At 40.6% G+C, this 24,377-nt stretch overlaps 1 protein-coding gene across 4 annotated transcripts in view; it reads right to left on the reverse strand.

Moving 5' to 3' along the window:
* The window catches only part of rbm26 (RNA binding motif protein 26), a 50,424-nt gene that overhangs the window by 16,511 nt on the left and 9,536 nt on the right, over positions 1-24,377 (reverse strand). For 3 of the 4 annotated variants that reach the window (XM_061887623.1, XM_061887621.1, XM_061887620.1), the window contains 9 exons: positions 21,860-21,951; positions 21,511-21,770; positions 20,283-20,555; positions 19,967-20,206; positions 8,190-8,330; positions 7,829-7,969; positions 4,871-4,979; positions 4,594-4,753; positions 2,576-2,764 (listed from right to left, as the gene is read on the reverse strand). In XM_061887623.1, the coding sequence (XP_061743607.1) occupies positions 2,576-2,764; positions 4,594-4,753; positions 4,871-4,979; positions 7,829-7,969; positions 8,190-8,330; positions 19,967-20,206; positions 20,283-20,555; positions 21,511-21,770; positions 21,860-21,951 (1,605 nt within the window). The remainder of the gene's footprint in view (positions 1-2,575; positions 2,765-4,593; positions 4,754-4,870; positions 4,980-7,828; positions 7,970-8,189; positions 8,331-19,966; positions 20,207-20,282; positions 20,556-21,510; positions 21,771-21,859; positions 21,952-24,377) is intronic. The other variant, XM_061887624.1, reaches the window with a different exon arrangement.

Here is a 24,377-nt window from a genome sequence, read left to right on the forward strand (position 1 = left end):
TAGGCTACTCGGAGCTAGCATCTACACAACAGCTAAGCACAGAATAGCACACAAGCTAGACATAGGTATTAATTATTGAACAGTATTGAATTGAACTGAATTGAATTATATTTATATAGCCCTTTTCTTTCGTGACTCAAAGCGCTTTTACATAGTGAAACCCAATATCTAAGTTACATTTTAAACCAGTGTGGGTGGCACTGGGAGCAGGTGGGTAAAGTGTCTTGCCCATGGACACAACGGCAGCGACTAGGGTGGCGGATGCGGGGAATCGAACCTGCAACCCTCAAGTTGCTGGCACGGCCGCTCTACCAACTGAGCTATGCCGCCCCAGTGCAAAACAGCACATTTCTCAAAAATAACAAGTATGAAATAATTATAGTTGCATATTACTCACACATACAAAGTCTCCAAGGCAGAAGTGTATTAGAAAGTATCCAGTAAAAAGCGTGTCCGCATCATTCAACTTACTGTGTCATGGGGCATAACAATTGGGACATGGAGGATTATAAAATTGATTAGTAAACGTCAATAATTTAATATTTATTTATTCTAAATAAAGTTATGCGGACAGTTCTCAAATGTGGCTGACTGTAACGATCCACCTCACCGAAAGATTCGACCCACTCCTTTATTTTAAGGCACTTACATTACAGGTTTGCAAACATTTCTATTAATTTAATAAATGTGGGAATTAATTCAACTGTTTTGTATTACAAATGCACTGTTTTTTTTAAGTTGCAAGTGATAAGCACTCATTTTGTAAAATAAAAAGAAACGTAAAACTGCATCAATATACCTAAACTAAAGATGCATCAACTATCAATGTTTAATTGAACCGTAGCTTTGGAATCGTACTTGAATCGTGAGGTGCTCAAAGACTCCCACCTCTGATTCTGAAAACTAGAAGCTCGGTAAAAACAAAACAAAAATACCACTCCACTTCAATTTAAAGACAACATACATGTGTTTTTCATGCCTACCGTTGTTCTAAATAATTGCACTTGTTTTACGATAAGAAAGAAACCATACATTTTACGCGAAAAAAAATTTTTGATTTAAAAAAAACAAAAACAAACATGACCTCGGATTTTACAGTAAAAAAACATAAAACGACTATGGATTTTTTGGGCCCTGCGATGAGGTGGCGACTTGTCCAAGGGTGTACTCCGCCTTCCGTCCGATTGTAGCTGAGATAGACACCAGCGCCCCCCGCGACCCCAAAGGGAATAAGCGGTAGAAAATGGATGGATGGATGGACTATAGATTTTACAAGAAAAAAAACTTTAGATTTTACGATACAAAAAATAAAAATTACTATTGATTTTCTTGCTGAAAAAATCAACAGCAGATTTTACGGTAAAAAAAAAAAAGACTAGATCTTCTGGTTAAAAAAAAAACTGTAGATTTTACGGTAAAAAAAAAAAAAAAGAAGTTTTATGGTAAGAAAAACACCATAAATTCTACGCTAAAAAAAGGACTGCTTCTTGTCATGTGACCAACTGCAATAAACAGAGCGATTGACAAGACACAAACACCACACAGAACAAAACAAAAGTAGTGAAACCAAAATGATTATCGACAACAGTATCAATATTAGTTATAATTTCAGCATAGCAGTGAATAAAAATCCCTCACTGACATTATCATAAATAATAATAAAAAAGAACAATAGTGTCACAGTGGCTTACACTTGCATGGCATCTCATAAGCTTGACAACACACTGTGTCCAATGTTTTCACAAAGATAAAATAAGTCATATTTTTGGTTTGTTTAACAGTTAAAACAAATTTACATTATTGCAATCAGTTGATAAAACATTGTCCTTTACAATTATAAACGCTTTTTTAAAAAACATCTACTACTCTGCTAGCATGTCAGCAGACTGGGGTAGATCCTGCTGAAACCCTATGTATTGAATGAATACAGAATCCTTTTGAATCGGAAAAATATCGTTTTTGAATCGAGAATCGAATCGAAAAAATTTGATCGTGACCCCAAGAATCGATATAGAAACGAATTGTGGGACACCCAAAGATTCACAGCCCTACTAACTGCCCATGCTGTACTAAAGGTGACATGCATTTGTGGTAAAAAAAATAAAAATGAGTGACTCAGTATTTCATTCCAAAAAGAACATGTCACAATGTATTTTAAAAAGTTATGTGAACTAGAAATGTATGTTTGTTTGGTTAAATGTTGTATTTAGAAGGTATGTATGTTTATCTATTTACAAAAAAGTGCATGTGTGTAAGTACATATTTTTGTATTATTTGTTAAAGGGCAACTTACATGTAAATGCTGAATGACTATATTTCTTTTTGTATTACAAAATTATTAGAAAAGGTAACTTGATTGAATGTAAAAAATTGTATGTGTTTTTTGCTTCTGCCTGTTTCAGTCATGTTATTCATTTTTGAATCGTGATCCATGTTTGAATATGTTTTTGTTAGACTGTTAGACTGAAAATAAGAAGTGTGTGTGTGTGTAAAGAATGCAAAGGATGAGGAGCTTTAGAGAGACTGGTTATGATTTCTACTTATTGTGGGTAGAGAGTATGAATTCAAGTCTTACTGTGACAGGCGGGGGCTGCACCTGCTGTGGGTAAGGCTGGCCGTGACCATCACCTCCGTTCTCACGGAACCAATGGACCCGAATAAAGCGGTTGTTGAGGACAGCCTCTGTGCTTTGTATGGCCCGCTTGGCCTCATCTGGGGATGCAAACTGGATCAGCGCACCTTCTGGGTCGTTCTGGTACGCCACCTAAAAATCACACATTTTTTCATTCAAAACATGGCAGTTAGCCGGGGGGGAATTGTGCAGATCACCATTCAGCGGGCTCAATCCATTGATTTTTTTGTCTGTTTTTTTTACAAACACGCAAAGACAAGTTTAGGCAGAGTTCAATTTAAATATGCGAAAATAAAATATGGAAAACCTTTTGAGAAATGGATGCGGAGAGATTTGATTACCTCGCCTGCTGTAGCAGCTCACACGCTGCTGTTGTGTTGTTTTGATAACAAGGAGATTGTTACTCCAATAGCAACATGTATCGTATTTTTCGGACTATAAGTCGCAGTTTTTTTCATAGTTTGGCCGGGGGTGCGACTTATACTCAGTAGCGACTTATGTGTGAAATTATTAACACATTACCGTAAAATAGCAAATAATATTATTTTGCTCATTCACGTAAGAGACTAGAAGTATAAGATTTCATGGGATTTATGGATTAGGAGTGAGAGATAGTTTGGTAAAGGTATAGCATGTTCTATATGTTATAGTTATTTGAATGACTCTTACCATAATATGTTAGGTTAACATAGCAGTTGGTTATTTATGCCTCATATAACCTACACTTATTCAGCCTGTTGTTCACTATTCTTTATTTATTTTAAATTGCCTTTCAAATGTCTATTCTTGGTGTCGGGTTTTATCAAATACATTTCCCCCAAAAATGTGACTTATATGTTTTTTTCCTTCTTTATTATGGATTTTCGGCAGGTGCGACTTATACTCCGAAAAATACGGTACGTTCTTTTACTAAAATATGGACTTTTGTCCAGGTTAGCACCAATTATTAATCTGTACAGTTTCTTAGGGGGAAGTACCATATTTCCTTGAATTGCCGCCGACTTTCAGGTACTATATAATCTCACTAAAACACTAGTAAAACAATTGGCAGATAAGGGATTTTCCAGAATTATCCCAGTAAACGTGTCTAATTACATCTGAATCGCTCCCACTGCAATCGCCTTTTTTTTTTTTTTCTAGTCCTTCACTCTTAATATCCTCATCCACGAATCTTTCATCCTCGCTCAAATTAATGGGGAAATTGTCACTTTCTCGGTCCGAATCCCTGTAGCTGCTGGTGGCTATGATTGTAAACAATGTGAGGATGTGAGGAGCCCTACAACCCGTGACGTCACACGCACATCGTCTGCTACTTCCGGTAAAGGTAAGTCTTTTTTATAGAAATAGACTCCCTTTTTGGACCAGTTGATCTGCCGTTTCTTTTTCTCCTATGTCCCACTCTCCCTTGTGGAGGGGGTCCGGTCCGATCCGGTGGCCATGTACTGCTCGCCTGTGTATCGGCTGGGGACATCTCTGCGCTGCTGATCCGCCTCCGCTTGAGATGGTTTCCTGCTGGCTCCGCTGTGAACGGGGCTCTCGCTGCTGTGTCGGATCCGCTTTGGACTGGACTCTTGCGACTGTGTTGGATCCATTATGGATTGAACTTTCGCAGTATCATGTTAGACCCGCTCGACATCCATTGCTTTCCTCCTCTCCAAGGTTCTCATAGTCATCATTGTCACCGACGTCCCACTGGGTGTGAGTTTTCCTTGCCCTTATGTGGGCTTACCGTAGTGGTTTGTGTTGTGGTTTGTGCAGCCCTTTGAGACACTAGTGATTTGATTGATTGATTGATAAGCGACCAAAAGTTGCGAACTTTATCGTCGAGGTTCTATACTAAATCCTTTCAGCAAAAATATGGCAATATCGCGAAATGATCAAGTATGACACATAGAATGGACCTGCTATCCCCGTTTAAATAAGAACATCTCATTTCAGAAGGCCTTTAAAGGCTGACCCACCTGAAGGTTGACGATGGTTCCAAACTTGCTGAAATGATCATTGAGCTTGCTGATGTTGTTGAGCTCGGGAGGAATTTGCCGAACCAGCAGCTTTGTGTTGGGGGAGTTGAATGGGCCTCTCCTGTAGTAGCCCAGGTGGTTGGGCTTGTTATAGTTAGGCCTGGCAAAAAAAAAAAAAAAAACTTCATTGAGGATACTTTGACAGAAAAATAAAATCCGTAGCTGTGCTGAATCGAAGATATGCTTCATTATAATTTACTGGTTACTCTGTGCGTACTTGTCAAACCAAGGTTTCTTGTGCACAATGCCTCCATCATGTGGACCAACTGGTCTCTTTCTTATGCCAGAGTCCATCACGATCCTCATATTGTTGTTTGGAACCTTGTCTGGAGAAGAACACAGACTGACAGGTCAATTCTGTACAAGGACACATTCAGACAGCTCAATATTCTTTGGTAAAACCAGACAACTAGGGGTGTAACGATTCATTTCAACAAGGATTTGATTTGATGTTTGTGGTTGCCAACACAATTCAGGGCCGGTATATATAAATATTTTTGGTAGGGATGTAACGGTACGTGTATTTGTTTTTCGGTTTGGAGGTGTACCGAACGAGTACACATTTTAGCAGCGACCGGGCTTAGGACAACAAGTAAAAGCCAGAGCTGGAAGACCCTCCATCCGAAGGAGTTTCCACACGGACATATTAAGTAGCGTACCGCACGTTGTGTAAACATTAAACACCGAGGCACAACAGACAGTATGCTAGCAGCGACCGGACTACGATAGACTGACCATACCTCCTCTTTTCACCGGACATGTCCTCTTTTGCGGGGCTGTCCGGGTGGAGTTTCTTAAATGCCTCAAATGTCCGGCATTTTAAGTTAGGGTTGTGTGTATTTTCAATGTACGTTCAGGGTTAAGAAGGGGTTAAAAACAACACAATTTGTGCAAGCAGCAGCAGCATTCGTGAGGGAGGGGCAGAGACAGAGAGAGCGAGAGAGTTATGATAAACGCGCATGCGTCACCAGGCTCTGCTTTTACCCATACATTTATCAGATTGTATTTTTTATTACCTATAGCAGGGGTGTCAAAAGTGTGCCCCGGAGGCCATTTGCGGCCCACAGCTAATGTTTTAAAGGCCCACGGCACATTCTAAATATACTTTTAAAATAAACAAAAACATAAACAAAAGTGAAATAAAAAAACTTAAAGGCTAAATTTAATTTAGAAAAAGTTGCAACGTTGACTAATGAAACAAAGCTGTTTTTTTTCTTTCAAACTGTCATTGCTGAAAACATAATATTGAATCAAAATCAATGTTATTATAAATTATTGACCTATCCAAGGTTCCGATTACTTCCCATCAAATATTCCACTAAGAAAAATATTTATGGTTGAAGATTTTGCAAATTTGGTAAATAAATAATTGAAAAAAACTGATTGTGTACCGTTGCACCCCTAATTTTTAAAACGATATGATCCGAAACGATTCAGTGAGTGGAAATGGATTTATTAACTTTTGTGTGACATAAACTGCGGGTGAAGTTTCATATTTTCCTGTTATTTCTTGTAAGGGAATTACCGTATTTTTTGGACTATAAATTGCATTTTTTTTCCATAATAAGCGGTGGATTGCAGCTGGCTTTAGCAACCGAAACACAGCCGGTGTTTCTTTGTTTGTTGTGAAACTTTAACACAGATCGGTCAAGCGAACATGTTTCTCTATGTCAACCAGCAAGTTTTTGGATGAGAAAATTGTGATATTAAGTCGGCTCTTGAGTTGATTATGCGACCTCCTCCTGAAGCTGTGATCTTGGCTCCTCCATTGGCTACTCTCAGAGACACTGGCGTTCACCGCAGCCCTCCGACTTTCAGGTATGACTTTATAATCTCACTAAAACACTATTAACACAATAAGCAGATAAGGGATTTTCCAGAATTATCCTAGTAAATGTGTCTAATAACATCTGAATCGCTCACACTGCCGTCGCCTTTTCTTTTTTCTTTTAAGTGCTTCACTCTAACTTTCCTCATCCACAAATCTTTCATCCTCGCTCAAATTAATGGGGAACTCGTCGCTTTCTCGGCCCGAATTGCACTTGCTGCTGGTGGCTATTATTATAAACAATGTGAGGATGTGAGGAGCCCTACAACCTGTGACATCACGCGCACATCGTCTGCTACTTCCGGTACAGGCAAGGCTTTTTTATTAGCGACCAAAAGTTGTGAACTTTATCATCGATGTTCTCTACTAAATCCTTTCAGCAAAAATATGGCAATATCGCGAAATGATCAAGTATGACACATAGAATGGACCTGCTATACCCGTTTAAATAAGAAAATCTTATTTCAGTAGGCCTTTAAGAACATCCCAGTGCCTAGTGGTTAGAGTGTCCGCCCTGAGATGGGTAGGTTGTGAGTTCAAACCCCGGCCGACTCATACCAAAGATTATAAAAATGGGACCCATAAGCTCCCTGCTTGGCACTCAGCATTAAGGGTTGGAATTGGTGGTTAATCACCAAAAATGATTCCAGGAAACAGCCACCGCTTCTGCTCACTGCTCCCCTCACCTCCTAAAAGGTGATCAAGGGTGATGAGTCAAATGCAGAGAATAATTTTGCCACACCTAGTGTGCGTGTGTGACTATCATTGGTACTTTTAACTTAAATCTCTGTCTTTCAGGTTTTCCACGCAATGGTTTATCATTCATTTTTTCGTTTGCCTGCTTTTCTTCATGTACTCACCATACTTGGTTTGATGACTGATGGCGCCTAGTGATGACGTCACAGACAGGCGAACGGATTCTCGTAGGGTTGTACGTTTTTATGAATTTAAAACGTGCTAAAAATAACTTTACGTAAAGTCTGCCGTCCTTAAAGCCAAGGTTTTCTTTTCTAGTATCGATAAAATCAACTAATTACCTTTTAAATACATTTTCTGGAAGACCAACTAGCAGAGCAGAGATTGATTTACTCGCATTTAAGGAATATAAATCCATCTAGGATAGGATAGGATAGGACTTTATTGTCATTGCACAACTACAACGAAAATTGTTTTAGCACATCGCTATATCGATCAATCGTTACACCCCTACAGACAACTGAGTTTGGAAATGAACATGCACAAAAAAAGGCATTGCTACTGCATTTTAATGCATTTAAAATATTAAAAACATCATTAGACTATATATCACTGATGACATCTTTATAAACGGACTGATACGTGGTCTACCTCTCTGTGGCTGGTCCACATCCCCCATTGTGAGACCAATCAGGTTGGGCCTCTGGGCATTGACACGATGGCGGTACATTGGCCTGGAGCTGATGGTGATGCTGGGAGCCTCAGGATTATACACGTCAGTCTCATAGGTATCTGGTTAAGAGGAAGACATCTTCACTGCTCAATACGCTGAACGTTCGTAATATTCACTACAATATAAAACTAATAATCACAAGGTGTCTACATTAGCATTGTATCTACTTTGTTTGGAAAAGTTACTTTCTATAAGTGAAACTAACATGTGTTAGACACCCACAGGAATGCCCGGGAGGGGAAGTTCAGTCCTCCAGGTGACAATGATTGTGACACTAACCTGAGGGGAAAAGTGGTGCGGACATTGGAGGCACCGAAGAGCGCATTCCAGAAGTGACAATGGTGGGAACAGCACTCGTAATGGAATTGGGGGGTGCATCCATTCCTGATGGTTGAAGTGGTGGAAGAGGAGGAGGTGGTCCTGACAAATACAGGAAAAAGTTTTTATTGACCTGAAACATGACCATGTCCCATTATACTGAAAAGGCTGCAGCTCAATTACTGGGTTGCATGTGCCGTCACATCCGTTTTACTTCTAGACATCTTAATTCACATGATGGTCAAGCAGCTTGAGCGTAGCATCAAAACAAACGGGATAGAGTGTAGGGTTTGAGCAGAAAATGTCATATTTCTGTTCTGTTCTTGGGTGTTCCAGTCGCTCACGTAGAGGGATAGGAAAGAGCTTTCATAGTGTCCCGAAAAAAGTAGTTTATAAAGGGTAAAACAAAATGACTCCTAAAGAAATCCCTTTCATCCTCTTGTGGAATACAATCGAACCATGCTTGTGTCTGCAGTGATCACTTTGGAAAAGGTTTGTTTGAACATTTGCTTTGTTTGAGACACTTTCTGTGATGCAATCCAGTTTATTCTCTAATATATTAGTAGTGTTTGAGAGCAGAACTAAATGTAAGAAAGGAACAAGAGATCACATTAGTTTGTGTTACAAAAACCCAATTGTGCAAATAAACAATACCCTGTTGAGTCCTAATTATAGATATTGTGATTGTTGGTCCCATCCACCTTTTTTGTTGTTGGTTTTCAAAACAGAAAATAAAAGCTTAGTTGTTGTTGTGCAGGAAAGACAAGTGCTTTGTTAACATAATAATAAAAAGTAATAAATAATAAATAAATAAAAACCAGGTCTGATAGCTCAGTTACAGCTTATGATATTTTATTTTGTGTTATATGCGTTTTATGCTGCAATATCGCACCAAGTAAAATTCCTAGTTTGTGAACCCGTTCTCAAACAATGGCAATATAAACTATTCTGATTCTGATTTTATTGACACGAATGACCACATTGTAGTGTGTTGGTTGACGTTTGTTAGCCTCAAGAAAAAATCCTTAATAGAATTAATAAAGTAGATTAATAAATATCTGGTAACATATACTGAATTTTGATATCGCTAGCAAACATGGCTGTACAACAGGGACATTTATAGCTAAAAAAATCCGACAAAATATGAACTTCACAGCAAAAACACAACTGCAGACAATTGTAGATTACATTAATATTTGTAGCAGGAAATCAACTGCAAATAAGCTTATCCTTTTCCTCACTAGCGTCATGATCACAGCAGCATGACACTCGTTATGTCAATTAAATAAGTTACTTAGCGATGAACAAATAAATCCAACTTTGTTTAATTTGTGGACGCCTCAGATGTAAACATGATGTACCTCCATTATTTTATTCTATAAATACGATGATTGTCCAATGAAGTAAGGTTATAGCGTGCAGTAACATCTTGATGATAATAAATGGTTTAAAGGTTTAAAAAATATATTTTTCTTAAGAGTGTAAAAACCCATTCCATTCCATATTAAATATTATTTTCATTGTCGTTTGAATACGTGCCTCTAAAACTTTCAAATTACGCCAAAATCTGCATTGCTTCAGGTAAATAAACAGTAGCCGAATGGGGATCTAGACCAGTGTTTCTCAAATGGGAGTACGTGTACCCCTGGGGGTACTTGAAGCTATGCCAGAGGTACTTGAGATTTTTTAAAAATATAAAAATAGCAACAATTCACGGTGGCAGAAGGGTTAGTGCGTCTGCCTCACAATACGAAGGTCCTGCAGTCCTGGGTTCAAATCCAGGCTCGGGATCTTTCTGTGTGGAGTTTGCATGTTCTCCCCGTGAATGCGTGGGTTCCCTCCGGGTACTCCGGCTTCCTCCCACTTCCAAAGACATGCACCTGGGGATAGGTTGATTGGCAACACTAAATTGGCCCTAGTGTGTGAATGTGAGTGTGAATGTTGTCTGTCTATCTGTGTTGGCCCTGCGATGAGGTGGCGACTTGTCCAGGGTGTACCCCGCCTTCCGCCCGATTGTAGCTGAGATAGGCGCCAGCGCCCCCCGCGACCCCAAAAGGGAATAAGCGGTAGTAAATGGATGGATGGATGAATGCAAGTTCATAAACTGAACATCAAATCAAGTAGTGGGCTATTCCATTAATTGCCATAAACCCAGAGTTTCCCCCCATGCCATGAAGGTTTGATCCTACCTGGCGGTGCAGCACGGCACCAACTGTCAATCAACTATCGATGCAGAAAACAATGGAGGCGTGGTTAAAGCGTAGCAGTAATGCAGCTGAAAACTAGGAGGAACATGTGCCAAACCAGAGCCGGCAAAATTCAGACAGTATTCCGAAGAACATGTGATAATGGGATTTACGGCTTCGAGTTGTAACCCCCCCCAAGTTTTTTCTGTGGAGAAATGTTAGCGAACAGCGGCATGAAGCCCGCACATCTTCAGCGGCATCTCCGGACAAGACACGCTTGCCATGTCGGTAAGCCACCTGATTTTTTTAAGAGGAGACTAAATGAATTCAGGTCATGTCAAGGCACGATACGGAAGGCGTCCACAATATCAGTCAAAGCCCTGGAGGCTTCTTACGCGGTGTCTTTGCTTGTTGCTAAAGCCAAAAAGCCGTTCACTATCGCTGAAGAGATTATAATTCCAGCCGCTGTAGTGCTGGCCGAGACAATACTGGATAAAAACGGAGCGGAGAAAATAAGGAATGTGCCTTTATCAAATGACTCTGTTTGCAGGAGAGTAGATAAAATGGGGAAAGACATTGTTGAGCAAGTTGTTGGAAAACTTAGCGACTCATTTTCCCTCCAGCTGGATGAATCCACAGAAACTAGTGGAAATGCTTTTGTCAGATACATTGATATTGACGATATTAATGAGCAGATATTTTTTTGTAAAACATTCAATCACTCAATCAATGTTTACTTATATAGCCCTAAATCACTAGTGTCTCAAAGGGCTGCACAAACCACTACCACATCCTCGGTAGGCCCACATAAGGGCAAGGAAAACTCACACCCAGTGGGACGTCGGTGACAATGATGACTATGAGAACCTTGGAGAGGAGGAAAGCAATGGATGTCGAGCGGGTCTAACATGATACTGTGAAAGTTCAATCCATAATGGATCCAACACAGTCGCAAGAGTCCAGTCCAAAGCGGATCCGACACAGCAGCGAGAGTCCCGTTCACAGCGGAACAAGCAGGAAACCATCCCAAGCGGAGGCGGATCAGCAGCGCAGAGATGTCCCCAGCCGATACACAGGCAAGCAGTACATGGCCACCGGATCGGACCGGACCCCCTCCACAAGGGAGAGTGGGACATAGAAGAAAAAGAAAAGAAACGGCAGATCAACTGGTCTAAAAAGGGAGTCTATTTAAAGGCTAGAGTATACAAATGAGTTTTAAAGTGAGACTTAAATGCTTCTACTGAGGTGGCATCTCAAACTGTTACCGGGAGGGCATTCCAGAGTACTGGAGCCCGAAATGAAAACGCTCTATAGCCCGCAGACTTTTTTGGGGCTTTGGGAATCACTAATAAGCCGGAGTCCTTTGAACGCAGATTTAGAGGGGAGAACAACAGGAGAGGACATTTTTGACATTTTCTTCTCTGAGAATAGGATCAGCTGGAAGTCCTGCAGCAGCATCTGCACAGATGCAGCAGCATCAAGGACGGCCAGCGTGAGAGGACTGATTGCACGCTCTAAAAAAAGAAAACCCCGACGTGAAGTGGACTCACTGTGTCACACACAGGGAGGCATTGGCGTCCAGGAAAATTAGCCCTGTGCTTCATGACGTTTTAAACGACAGCGTCAAAGTCATCAACTTTATAAAATCAAGGCCACTTAATTCACTTAATTCGTTGCCTCTGTGAAAATATGGGAGCTGAACACTTGCAACTGCTGCTGCACACAGAAGTGCACTGGCTCTCCAGAGGGAAAATACTAAACCGGCTGTTGGAATTACGTTCCGAGGTACGCACCTTTCTGATTGATCACCATTCCCCCCACGCCACCTTGTTCCAGGACACGGACTGGCTTGCTAAATTATGTTATCTAGCAGATATTTTCGGCAGACTGAATTAACTGAATATGTCCCTACAGGGCAAGGACACCAACATTTCATCAACCATCCATCTTACTACTCTTCCTCTTCATCAACCATCCATCTTACTACTCTTCCTCTTCATCAACCATCCATCTTACTACTCTTCCTCTTCATCAACCATCCATCTTACTACTCTTCCTCTTCATCAACCATCCATCTTATTACTCCTCTTCATTAACCATCCATCTTACTCTTCCTCTTCACCAACCATCCATCTTACTACTCTTCCTCTTATTAACCATCCATCTTACTACTCTTCCTCTTATTAACCATCCATCTTACTACTCTTCCTCTTCATCAACCATCCATCTTACTACTCTTCCTCTTATTAACCATCCATCTTACTACTCCTCTTCATCAACCATCCATCTTACTACTCTTCCTCTTATTAACCATCCATCTTACTACTCCTCATTAACCATCCATCTTACTACTCTTCCTCATCAACCATCCATCTTACTACTCTTCCTCTTCACCAAACATCCATCTTACTACTCTTCCTCTTCATTAACCATCCATCTTACTACTCCTCTTCATCAACCATCCATCTTACTACTCCTCTTCATTAACCATCCATCTTACTACTCTTCCTCTTCATCAACCATCCATCTTACTACTCCTCTTCATCAACCATCCATCTTACTACTCTTCCTCTTATTAACCATCCATCTTACTACTCCTCTTCATCAACCATCTATCTTACAACTCTTCCTCTTATTAACCATCCATCTTACTACTCCTCTTCATCAACCATCCATCTTACTACTCCTCTTCATTAACCATCCATCTTACTACTCTTCCTCTTCACCAACCATCCATCTTACTACTCTTCCTCTTATTAACCATCCATCTTACTACTCCTCTTCATCAACCATCCATCTTACTACTCTTCCTCTTATTAACCATCCATCTTACTACTCTTCCTCTTATAAACCATCCATCTTACTACTCTTCCTCTTCATCAACCATCCATCTTACTACTCTTCCTCTTATTAACCATCCATCTTACTACTCCTCTTCATTAACCATCCATCTTACTACTCTTCCTCTTCATCAACCATCCATCTTACTACTCCTCTTCATCAACCATCCATCTTACTACTCTTCCTCTTATTAACCATCCATCTTACTACTCTTCCTCTTCATCAACCATCCATCTTACTACTCTTCCTCTTATTAACCATCCATCTTACTCTTCCTCTTCATCAACCATCCATCTTACTACTCTTCCTCTTATTAACCATCCATCTTACTACTCTTCCTCTTCATCAACCATCCATCTTACTACTCTTCCTCTTATTAACCATCCATCTTACTACTCCTCTTCATCAACCATCCATCTTACTACTCTTCCTCTTCATCAACCATCCATCTTACTACTCTTCCTCTTCATCAACCATCCATCTGTACAACTCCTCTTCATCAACCATCCATCTTACTACTCCTCTTCATCAACCATCCATCTTACTACTCCTCTTCATCAACCATCCATCTTACTACTCTTCCTCTTCATCAACCATCCATCTTACTACTCTTCCTCTTATTAACCATCCATCTTACTACTCTTCCTCTTATTAACCATCCATCTTACTACTCTTCCTCTTATTAACCATCCATCTTGCTACTCCTCTTCATCAACCATCCATCTTACTACTCTTCCTCTTATTAACCATCCATCTTACTACTCTTCCTCTTCATCAACCATCCATCTTACTACTCTTCCTCTTCACCAACCATCCATCTTACTACTCTTCCTCTTCATCAACCATCCATCTTACTACTCTTCCTTTTATTAACCATCCATCTTACAACTCTTCCTCTTATTAACCATCCATCTTACTACTCCTCTTCATCAACCATCCATCTTACTACTCTTCCTCTTATTAACCATCCATCTTACTACTCTTCCTCTTCATCAACCATCCATCTTACTACTCTTCCTCTTATTAACCATCCATCTTACTACTCCTCTTCATTAACCATCCATCTTACTACTCTTCCTCTTCATCAACCATCCATCTTACTACTCCTCTTCATCAACCATCCATCTTACTACTCTTCCTCTTATTAACCATCCATCTTACTACTCCACTTCATCAACCATCCATCTTACTACTCTTCCTCTTATTAACCATCCATCTTACTACTCTTCCTCTTCATCAACCATCAATCTTACTACTCTTCCTCTTATTAACCATCCATCTTACTACTCCTCTTCATCAACCATCCATCTTACTACTCCTCTTCATTAACCATCCATCTTACTACTCTTCCTCTTCATCAACCATCCATCTTACTACTCTTCCTCTTCATCAACCATCCATCTGTACAACTCCTCTTCATCAACCATCCATCTTACTACTCCTCTTCATCAACCATCCATCTTACTACTCCTCTTCATCAACCATCCATCTTACTACTCTTCCTCTTCATCAACCATCCATCTTACTACTCTTCCTCTTATTAACCATCCATCTTACTACTCTTCCTCTTATTAACCATCCATCTTACTACTCTTCCTCTTATTAACCATCCATCTTGCTACTCCTCTTCATCAACCATCCATCTTACTACTCTTCCTCTTATTAACCATCCATCTTACTACTCTTCCTCTTCATCAACCATCCATCTTACTACTCTTCCTCTTCACCAACCATCCATCTTACTACTCTTCCTTTTCATTAACCATCCATCTTACTACTCTTCCTCTTCATCAACCATCCATCTTCTACTCTTCCTCTTCATCAACCATCCATCTTACTACTCTTCCTCTTATTAACCATCCATCTTACTACTCTTCCTCTTATTAACCATCCATCTTACTACTCTTCCTCTTATTAACCATCCATCTTACTACTCCTCTTCATCAACCATCCATCTTACTACTCTTCCTCTTATTAACCATCCATCTTACTACTCTTCCTCTTATAAACCATCCATCTTACTACTCTTCCTCTTATTAACCATCCATCTTGCTACTCCTCTTCATCAACCATCCATCTTACAACTCTTCCTCTTATTAACCATCCATCTTACTACTCCTCTTCATCAACCATCCATCTTACTACTCTTCCTCTTCATTAACCATCCATCTTACTACTCTTCCTCTTCATCAACCATCCATCTTCTACTCTTCCTCTTCATCAACCATCCATCTTACTACTCTTCCTCTTATTAACCATCCATCTTACTACTCCTCTTCATCAACCATCCATCTTACTACTCCTCTTCATTAACCATCCATCTTACTACTCTTCCTCTTCATCAACCATCCATCTTACTACTCTTCCTCTTATTAACCATCCATCTTACTACTCTTCCTCTTCATCAACCATCCATCTTACAACTCTTCCTCTTCATCAACCATCCATCTTACTCTTCCTCTTCATCAACCATCCATCTTACTACTCCTCTTCATCAACCATCCATCTTACTACTCCTCTTCATCAACCATCCATCTTACTACTCTTCCTCTTCATCAACCATCCATCTTACTACTCTTCCTCTTATTGACCATCCATCTTACTACTCTTCCTCTTATTGACCATCCATCTTACTACTCTTCCTCTTATTAACTATCCATCTTACTCTTCCTCTTCATCAACCATCCATCTTACTACTCCTCTTATTAACCACCCATCTTACTACTCTTCCTCTTATTAACCATCCATCTTACTACTCCTCTTCATCAACCATCCATCTTACTACTCCTCTTCATCAACCATCCATCTTACTGCTCTTCCTCTTCATCAACCATCCATCTTACTACTCTTCCTCTTATTAACCATCCATCTTACTACTCTTCCTCTTCATCAACCATCCATCTTAGTACTCTTCCTCTTCATCAACCATCCATCTTACTACTCTTCCTCTTATTAACCATCCATCTTACTACTCTTCCTCTTCATCAACCATCCATCTTACTACTCTTCCTCTTATTAACCATCCATCTTACTACTCTTCGTCTTCATCAACCATCCATCTTACAACTCTTCCTCTTCATCAACCATCCATCTTACTCTTCCTCTTCATCAACCATCCATCTTACTACTCCTCTTCATCAACCATCCATCTTACTACTCTTCCTCTTCATCAACCATCCATCTTACTACTCTTCCTCTTATTGACCATCCATCTTACTACTCTTCCTCTTATTGACCATCCATCTTACTACTCTTCCTCTTATTAACTATCCATCTTACTCTTCCTCTTCATCAACCATCCATCTTACTACTCCTCTTATTAACCACCCATCTTACTACTCTTCCTCTTATTAACCATCCATCTTACTACTCCTCTTCATCAACCATCCATCTTACTACTCCTCTTCATCAACCATCCATCTTACTGCTCTTCCTCTTCATCAACCATCCATCTTACTACTCTTCCTCTTATTAACCATCCATCTTACTACTCTTCCTCTTCATCAACCATCCATCTTACTACTCTTCCTCTTATTAACCATCCATCTTACTACTCTTCCTCTTATTAACTATCCATCTTACTCTTCCTCTTCATCAACCATCCATCTTACTACTCCTCTTATTAACCACCCATCTTACTACTCTTCCTCTTATTAACCATCCATCTTACTACTCCTCTTCATCAACCATCCATCTTACTACTCCTCTTCATCAACCATCCATCTTACTGCTCTTCCTCTTCATCAACCATCCATCTTACTACTCTTCCTCTTCATCAACCATCCATCTTACTACTCTTCCTCTTCATCAACCATCCATCTTACTACTCTTCCTCTTCATCAACCATCCATCTTACTACTCTTCCTCTTATTAACCATCCATCTTACTACTCTTCCTCTTATTAACCATCCATCTTACTACTCTTCCTCTTATTAACCATCCATCTTACTACTCTTCCTCTTATTAACCATCCATCTTACTACTCTTCCTCTTATTAACCATCCATCTTACTACTCTTTATGACAAGGTAGGTGGTTTTCAGAAGAAAGCTGAGTTGTGGAAAACGGCCTGTGCTCAGGGAAATTTCGCCTGCTTTCCTCAGGTGGATGATTTTCTCACAAATGAGGATGTGGACAGAACTCCAGTCAAGTCAGTCATCTTGGGTCATTTGACCAACTTGATTCAAGATTTTCATCACTACTTTCCTGACATGGAGGAGAAATCTGCACAGCTGGATTGGGTGAGAAATCTGTTTCTATTGTCTGAAGCTACCAGAAGCAAGCTACCTGTCACTTATAGAGAAAAACTCCTGGAAGTGTCATCTGACCGTGGCTTCCAGATGAAATTTTCCACCTCATCACTTACACAGTTCTGGGTGTTTGTGAAGCAGGAGCACCCTGACCTTGGGCAAAAAGCTTTGGAGCAGCTATTACCCTTTGCCTACACATATTTATGCGAGTTCTCCTTCTCTGCAATGGCTGTGATCAAATCAAAGCAAAAAAACAGAATCTGCGTGGAGAAGAACTTGATCCTCAGTGAAGCACAAGCTCAGGTTTCTCACTAAAATGTCTGTCAAAAAGAACTGTGAAAAGAAATGCAACAATGCAATATTCAGTGTTGACAGCTAGATGTTTTGTGGACATGTTCCATAAATATTGATGTTAAATATTTCTTTTTTGTGAATAAATGCTTAGAATGAAGTTCATGAATCCAGATGGATCTCTATTACAATCCCCAAAGAGGGCACTTTAAGTCAATGATTATTTCTATGTGTAGAAATCTTTTTTTATAATTGAATCATTTATTTTTCAACAAGTTTTTAGTTTGTTTTTTTTAGTTTTTCCAAATAGTTCAAGAAAGACCACTAAAAAATAGCAATATTTTGCACTGTTATTAAATCTAATAAATCAGAAACAGATGACATAGTGCTGTATTTTACTTCTTTATCTCTTTTTTCAACAAAAAATGCTTTGCTCTGATTGGGGGGTACTTGAGTTAAAAAAAATGTTCACAGGGGGTACGCCACTGAAAAAAGGTTGAGAACCACTGATCTAGACCATCGCCTGAGGACAAATTTTTTGTTTTAATAGGGTTTCTGTAGGAGGACAAACATGACACAAACCTCCATAATTGTTATAAAGCACACACTTTATATCAAACATGCTTCACTGATTCGAGTATTTGGAAAGCGCCGTTTTGTCCTACTAATTTTGGCGGTCTTTGAACTCACCTTAGTTTGTTTACATGCATAGCTTTCTCCGACTTTCTAAGACGTGTTTTATGCTACGTCTCATTTTGTCCACCAAACTATCAACGTTGTGCATGGAAGAACAAAGATGAGTTTTGTTGACGTCATTGACTTGTGTGAAGTGCTAATCAGCTATATATGGTCACTGAATGACGGCAAGCTAATCGATGCTAACATGCTATTTAGGCTAGAATATGTACATATTGCATCATTATGCCTCATTTGTAGGTATATTTGAGCTCATTTAGTTTCCTTTAAGTCCTCATAATTCAATTGATATCTCATGACACACTATCTGTATGTAATATGGCTTTTAATTTTTTGCGACTCCAGACGGATTTGTTTTTGTATTTTTGGTCCAATATGGCTCTTTCAACATTTTGGGTTGCCGAACCCTGCTCTAGGTCATAGCATTGCAACCCAATTACATCACCTTAAATGGTTTGAAAGTAACATAAAAACATTAAAAACTGTGACCAGATCGTCCTTCAAAAAAGTGATGGTCAGAAAAAGATAACTTGGCATAACGGAACAAAAACAAATACAATGTAGCACAGTACTCATAACTAGGGGTGTGACGAAATACCAAGACCTTGGAATTGTCCTAATTCTACCACCCTACACTTCACCCTGTTAAAATGTACGATACAATCTAATCTCTTCAACCAAGTATTGTATATTATCTCATGAGAAGAGTGTATCTTCACACGTAGACCTGGGCCGATGCTCGAAAAGTCACTTAATCGAACAATAAATGAAAATAACCTCGATAAATTTGATAGCCTCCATAAATCGCCAAGTGCATGCATTGTTACAGGCTGTAAGAGCAGTCACTCTTTGCATTGGTTCCAGCAGCAGACTACCTGTCAAACACATTGGTACAAGAAGAATCGGAATCGAGAATTGTCAGGAATCGGAATCGTTCAAATTCAAACGATACCCAACCCTACTTGTGTGGAGTGCTAATCAGACATATTTGGTCACTGCATGACTGCAAGCTAATCAATGCTAACATGCTATTTAGGCTAGCTGTATGTACATATTGCATTACTATGCCTCATTTGTAGCTATATTTGAGCTCATTTAGTTTCCTTTAAGTCCTCATAATTCAATTTATATCTCATGACACACTATCTGTATGTAATATGGCTTTTAATTTTTTGCAGCTCCAGAAGGAATTTTTTTTTGTATTTTTGGTCCAATATGGCTCTTTCAACATTTTGGGTTGCCGACCCCTGGTATATACGAAAATACAAGTTTATTAAATTCAAAAGGGTTTACTTGCATTATTATTATTTTATATCAATACATCAGTGGTATATTAATATTGTTAAATACAATATATTTTATTGGTAATAATCTATACATAGCATTTAGTAAAATGTGTAATGGGCCCAGGCCTAACAGTAGCTCAGTTCCACTCAACACATTCTCTAATTACAAAAACAAGTCGGAATTCCTACCGGCGACCGGCGGCAGGCTTGGTGGGAGGGCGCCCGGTGGGGGTACAGGAGGCCCCAAATTCACAGGTGGCGGGTTCATGAGAGGTGGAGGTGGCAGACCTGGTGGTGGTTGGGGGTCCACACCAGGCATAGGTGGAGGTTGGAAGGGCAGCATATTGGGCAGACTGACATCCTCCACTACAACCGGGTCACTTCCGTGGTCAAAGGGGCACATGTCTCCTCTCATGCAGAAGCCTTTTTCTGGAGGACATAACATGTTTGCACATGTTTAGTGTCTGTAAAGTCCACAACATTCACTTTTATTTGCATTTCTCACCGTCATAATCACGGCAGCGTTTTCGTTGCTGAGGAGGGGGCCCCCTGAAGGGACCGTGATCCACCGGCCGATCCGGGTGGAACGCTGACCAGCTCTCGGTTGTATTGTTGTTGTGATGAGTGGGAGCTATGACCGTGATGGTGCTGCTCAGAGTCGGCACTGGGAAATGCGAGGTGGTTGCCGCGGAAACCAGAACGGTCGGCGTGTAGCCATCGACGCCTTCCAACCTGTCCGCTCGGTCCTGATCGTACTTGGACTTCCCAGGATCTCGTTCTGGAAATTGACAAGATCGAGACAAGATTATACCGTCCAGTTTTTAAGCTTCAAAAACACGCCATTCCTGATCCAATCAGCTTCTTATATGGAAGTATTTATAATAGCAAAATCATTTGCAAATGTGCATCTCAATTTGACCAGAAGTTAGGACACACCTTTTCATTCAATGCATTTTCTTTATTTTCATGACTATTTACATTGTAGATTGTCACATCAAAACTATGAAAATGTGGAGTTATGTACTTAACAAAAAAAGGTGAAATAACTGAAAACATGCTTTGTATTCTAGTTTCATCAAAATAGCCTGCCTTTGCTCTGATTACTGTTTTGCACACTCTTGGCATTCTCTCCATGAGCTTCGAACGGTAGTCAACTGAAAGGGTTTTCACTTCACAGGTGAGCCTTACCAGGGTTGATAAGTGGCATGTCTTGCTTTATCAATGGGGTTGGGACCAGCAGTTGTGTTGTGAATGAGAAGGTGTGTCCAAACTTTTGGCCTGTACTGTATAACAATCCGAGGGGTGTGAATTCAGGGGCCGTATTTATCAAGCAGCTTAGAATTACTCCTAAGAAATCTGCTAAGAGTTGACTAATGAGTAAAGAAATTATTCGCTGAAAGCTGTACTTAAAAGTTAGTTATCAAGCGTCTTACTGACACTTTCAGCGAAGTGTAGGACTGAATCTTAAAGGCCTACTGAAAGCCACTACTACCGACCACGCAGTCTGATAGTTTATATATCAATGATGAAATTCCTTCAGGTGTTGCCTCATGTAGTTGCGTAGTGTGTGCCGTGTTTGGCTAAACGTAGTTACAGTGGATTGGTGGCTTCTGATTAAAGAGAGAGACAACGTAAAACCCGTACACAGATCTGAATACACACACTGACACACAAATTAGTACATTTACAAATTTGTAAATACATTTGCAACAATAAAACTTCCATACTCTTACCTCTACTTCGAGAGCGGGTTCTGCTGTGAGTGGGACTCATGCTTCGGTCACGGTCACGGTCCCTATCCCTCTCTCTATCCCGGTCACGCTCCCGGTCTCGAGTGCGATCTTTGCTCCAACTCCGGCTTCGGCTACGACTGTAACTACGACTGCGGCCCCTTCTCCGATTGTAGCGATCCCGGTAGGTATCCCTCCTCGGTGGGATGCGGTCATATTCCCTCTTTCTGGTACGGTCGTCCCTCTTACGGTCGTCTGCTCTCCTGAGAATTAGAATTTAAAAATAAATACAACAGGCAGCTCGAGGTGATTTGAATATTGACATCGCACAATAGAGATTGAGTTTACTCACCTGCCATCTCTGCTGTAGCGGGAACTTGATAGTGGAGGGCTGTTATTCACACGTCGAGGAAACTTTTTGTCACGTTCCTCTTCTCGGTTTGTCTGAACAGAGTAGACATTATGCAAGTTACCACAAGTTTGCATCCACAGATAACAGACACAGGCTCTAACCGCCGTCAGATGTTTCGACTTAAAACTGCATACAAGTCTCAAATGGTGGAAATTGGTCAAGAAAAATTGGACTTATGATCAACCATTTATACCAAGAATGGCAAATATTCAGCTCAAACTGCCCCCAGGGTCTGCAAGAGGAGTTTGCCAATTATAAAAATGAGTGGCAATTTTTTCATGAAATAGATAGATAGATAGATAGATAGATAGATAGATAGATAGATAGATAGATAGATAGATAGATAGATAGATAGATAGATAGATAGATCTTTATTGATTCCTTCAGGAGAGTTCCTTCAGGAAAATTAAAATTCCAGCAGCAGTGTACGGAGTTGAGATCAATTTAAATAAAAGTAAAAAGTAAATAATGTAAATGATGGGGGTTTAAATGGAAACAAAATAGAGAAATATCAAAATAAGAATAAAAAATAAAAGCAACAATAACAATATAACAAGATAAAGTAGGCAGTAGTGACCATGTTATGAAAACGTATTGCACTGTTATTGTTTTGGATCCCCTGTCATCCTTGTACCCCCCACGCCCCCCGTCCCAGAGAGGAGTTGTACAGTCTAATGGCGTGTGGGACAAAGGAGGTTTTGAGTCTATTAGTCCTGCACTTGGGATGAAGCAGTCTAGCACTGAACAGGCTCCTCTGGCTACTGATAACACTATGCAGAGGGTGACTGGCATCATCCAGGATGCTCACTAGTTTATCAACAGTCCTCTTCTCTACCACCGTCACCAGTGTGTCCAGTTTCATTCCCATTGTAGAACCGGCCCGCCTGATCAGTTCCTCAAGTCTGGAGCTGTCCTTCTTAGATGTACTGCCCCCCCAGCACACTACCATGTAGAACAGAACACTGGCAACCACAGACTTGTACTACATCCACAGGAGTTTTTTTTTTTACAAATGTTGAAGGAGTGCAGTCTCCTGAGGAAGTACAGCCTGCTCTGTCCTTTCTTGTACTGGTGGTCCGTGTTAACAGTCCATGCTTAGTCTGTACTTTATTTAGAACATGCTGTTCTAAATAAATCCACAGGATGTCGCAATAGCAATTCTGTTAGGCAAGCAAACGGTTCATAGCACGGCCATGCGAGTATGCCCATTTGTGTCCTGGGCATGACGTTAAAGTGCATCCGGCAGTGGAGGCTCCTCTATGGGGTCTTGAGGCACTAGGAGGTTAACCCCTTTACTACTGTTACCCCAGGTGGCCCTTGGCAAAGGCCTAGTACCTGACTGCCCCCTAGCCAGGGATACCGTGAAGACCTCAACGGCGGAGCAGGCGGAAGACGGTAGATGTAAAAACTACCACAACGGCTGCGATGGCGGAAAAAGGCACCCCCCACATCCATGTGGGCCCAGATATGGGGAAATAACAACCCAAAACCTCTACGGTGGAACGGGCGGAGGATGATTGCTAACCCTATGGAGTGTCACAACGGCGGATGAAGGCTGCAGCAGAAAAGGGTCCTCAGTCTTCTTGGATTCCATGCCACTGGATGGAGTCCAAGACGACTGATAACAGACACAGTGAAGGGATTTGAGAGTTGGTGTGATGTGGTCATGTGTGGTGACTGGTGCACAGACAGTCACCACACCATCCTTGACGATCTGACCACACAGTCCTCCTCGATGAAGACATGGTCGCCGATGAGCAGTGGGAAGAATGCCACTCCTTTGCTGAATTTTTTGAAAGGCGGCCGAATGACACTCCTGCTTTTGACCACACAGTGTCTGCCCAGATCCCCCCTGATGATGGCCTTTTTTGACGATCAGTCAAGGATGGTGTGGTGACTGTCTGTGCACCAGTCTCCCCACGTTAAGGTCATACACAGGCATCCTCCATAAAGGGATACCCCCCTACCAGGAGGATCGTCATACTCGCTTCGAGTGACCGCCGATGATGACGCCAAGCAAGAGGGACAGACTAAAGCGGGGCTACGGCTCCTCCTCCTCAACATAAAAGAAACATAAAACCTGCCCTTTTACGTCCTCTGCTTCCACCGTGTGCTTCCGCACCCTCATTGCCCTAAAATGTCTTCCTCAAAAAAGACAAAAGTGGACGCAGAGTAAGTCAACCCTCCTGAATAGGGTCCGTGTACGTCACGGCCATCTGTTTGTAGTTTGGAATCAGAAAAAAAATTCTAAATAAAAATCAAATTTAACCGTTTTTAGTTTGATGATATAAAAAAACAAAAATGATCGTTATCCGAATTTAATCATGTGTTTGAAAATCGAAACTGGGCATTCAAATAACGAGTGGAAAACTGTTTTCTCCATTCCTGTCTGTTTTCAGGGTCCTGGTCTGTAAGTGACCCGGAACAACAGAAACTGAAGAATGCAAAGAACGGTGTC

The sequence above is a fragment of the Nerophis ophidion genome, linkage group LG25, assembly GCF_033978795.1.
Source record: "Nerophis ophidion isolate RoL-2023_Sa linkage group LG25, RoL_Noph_v1.0, whole genome shotgun sequence".
NCBI lineage: Eukaryota > Metazoa > Chordata > Actinopteri > Syngnathiformes > Syngnathidae > Nerophis > Nerophis ophidion.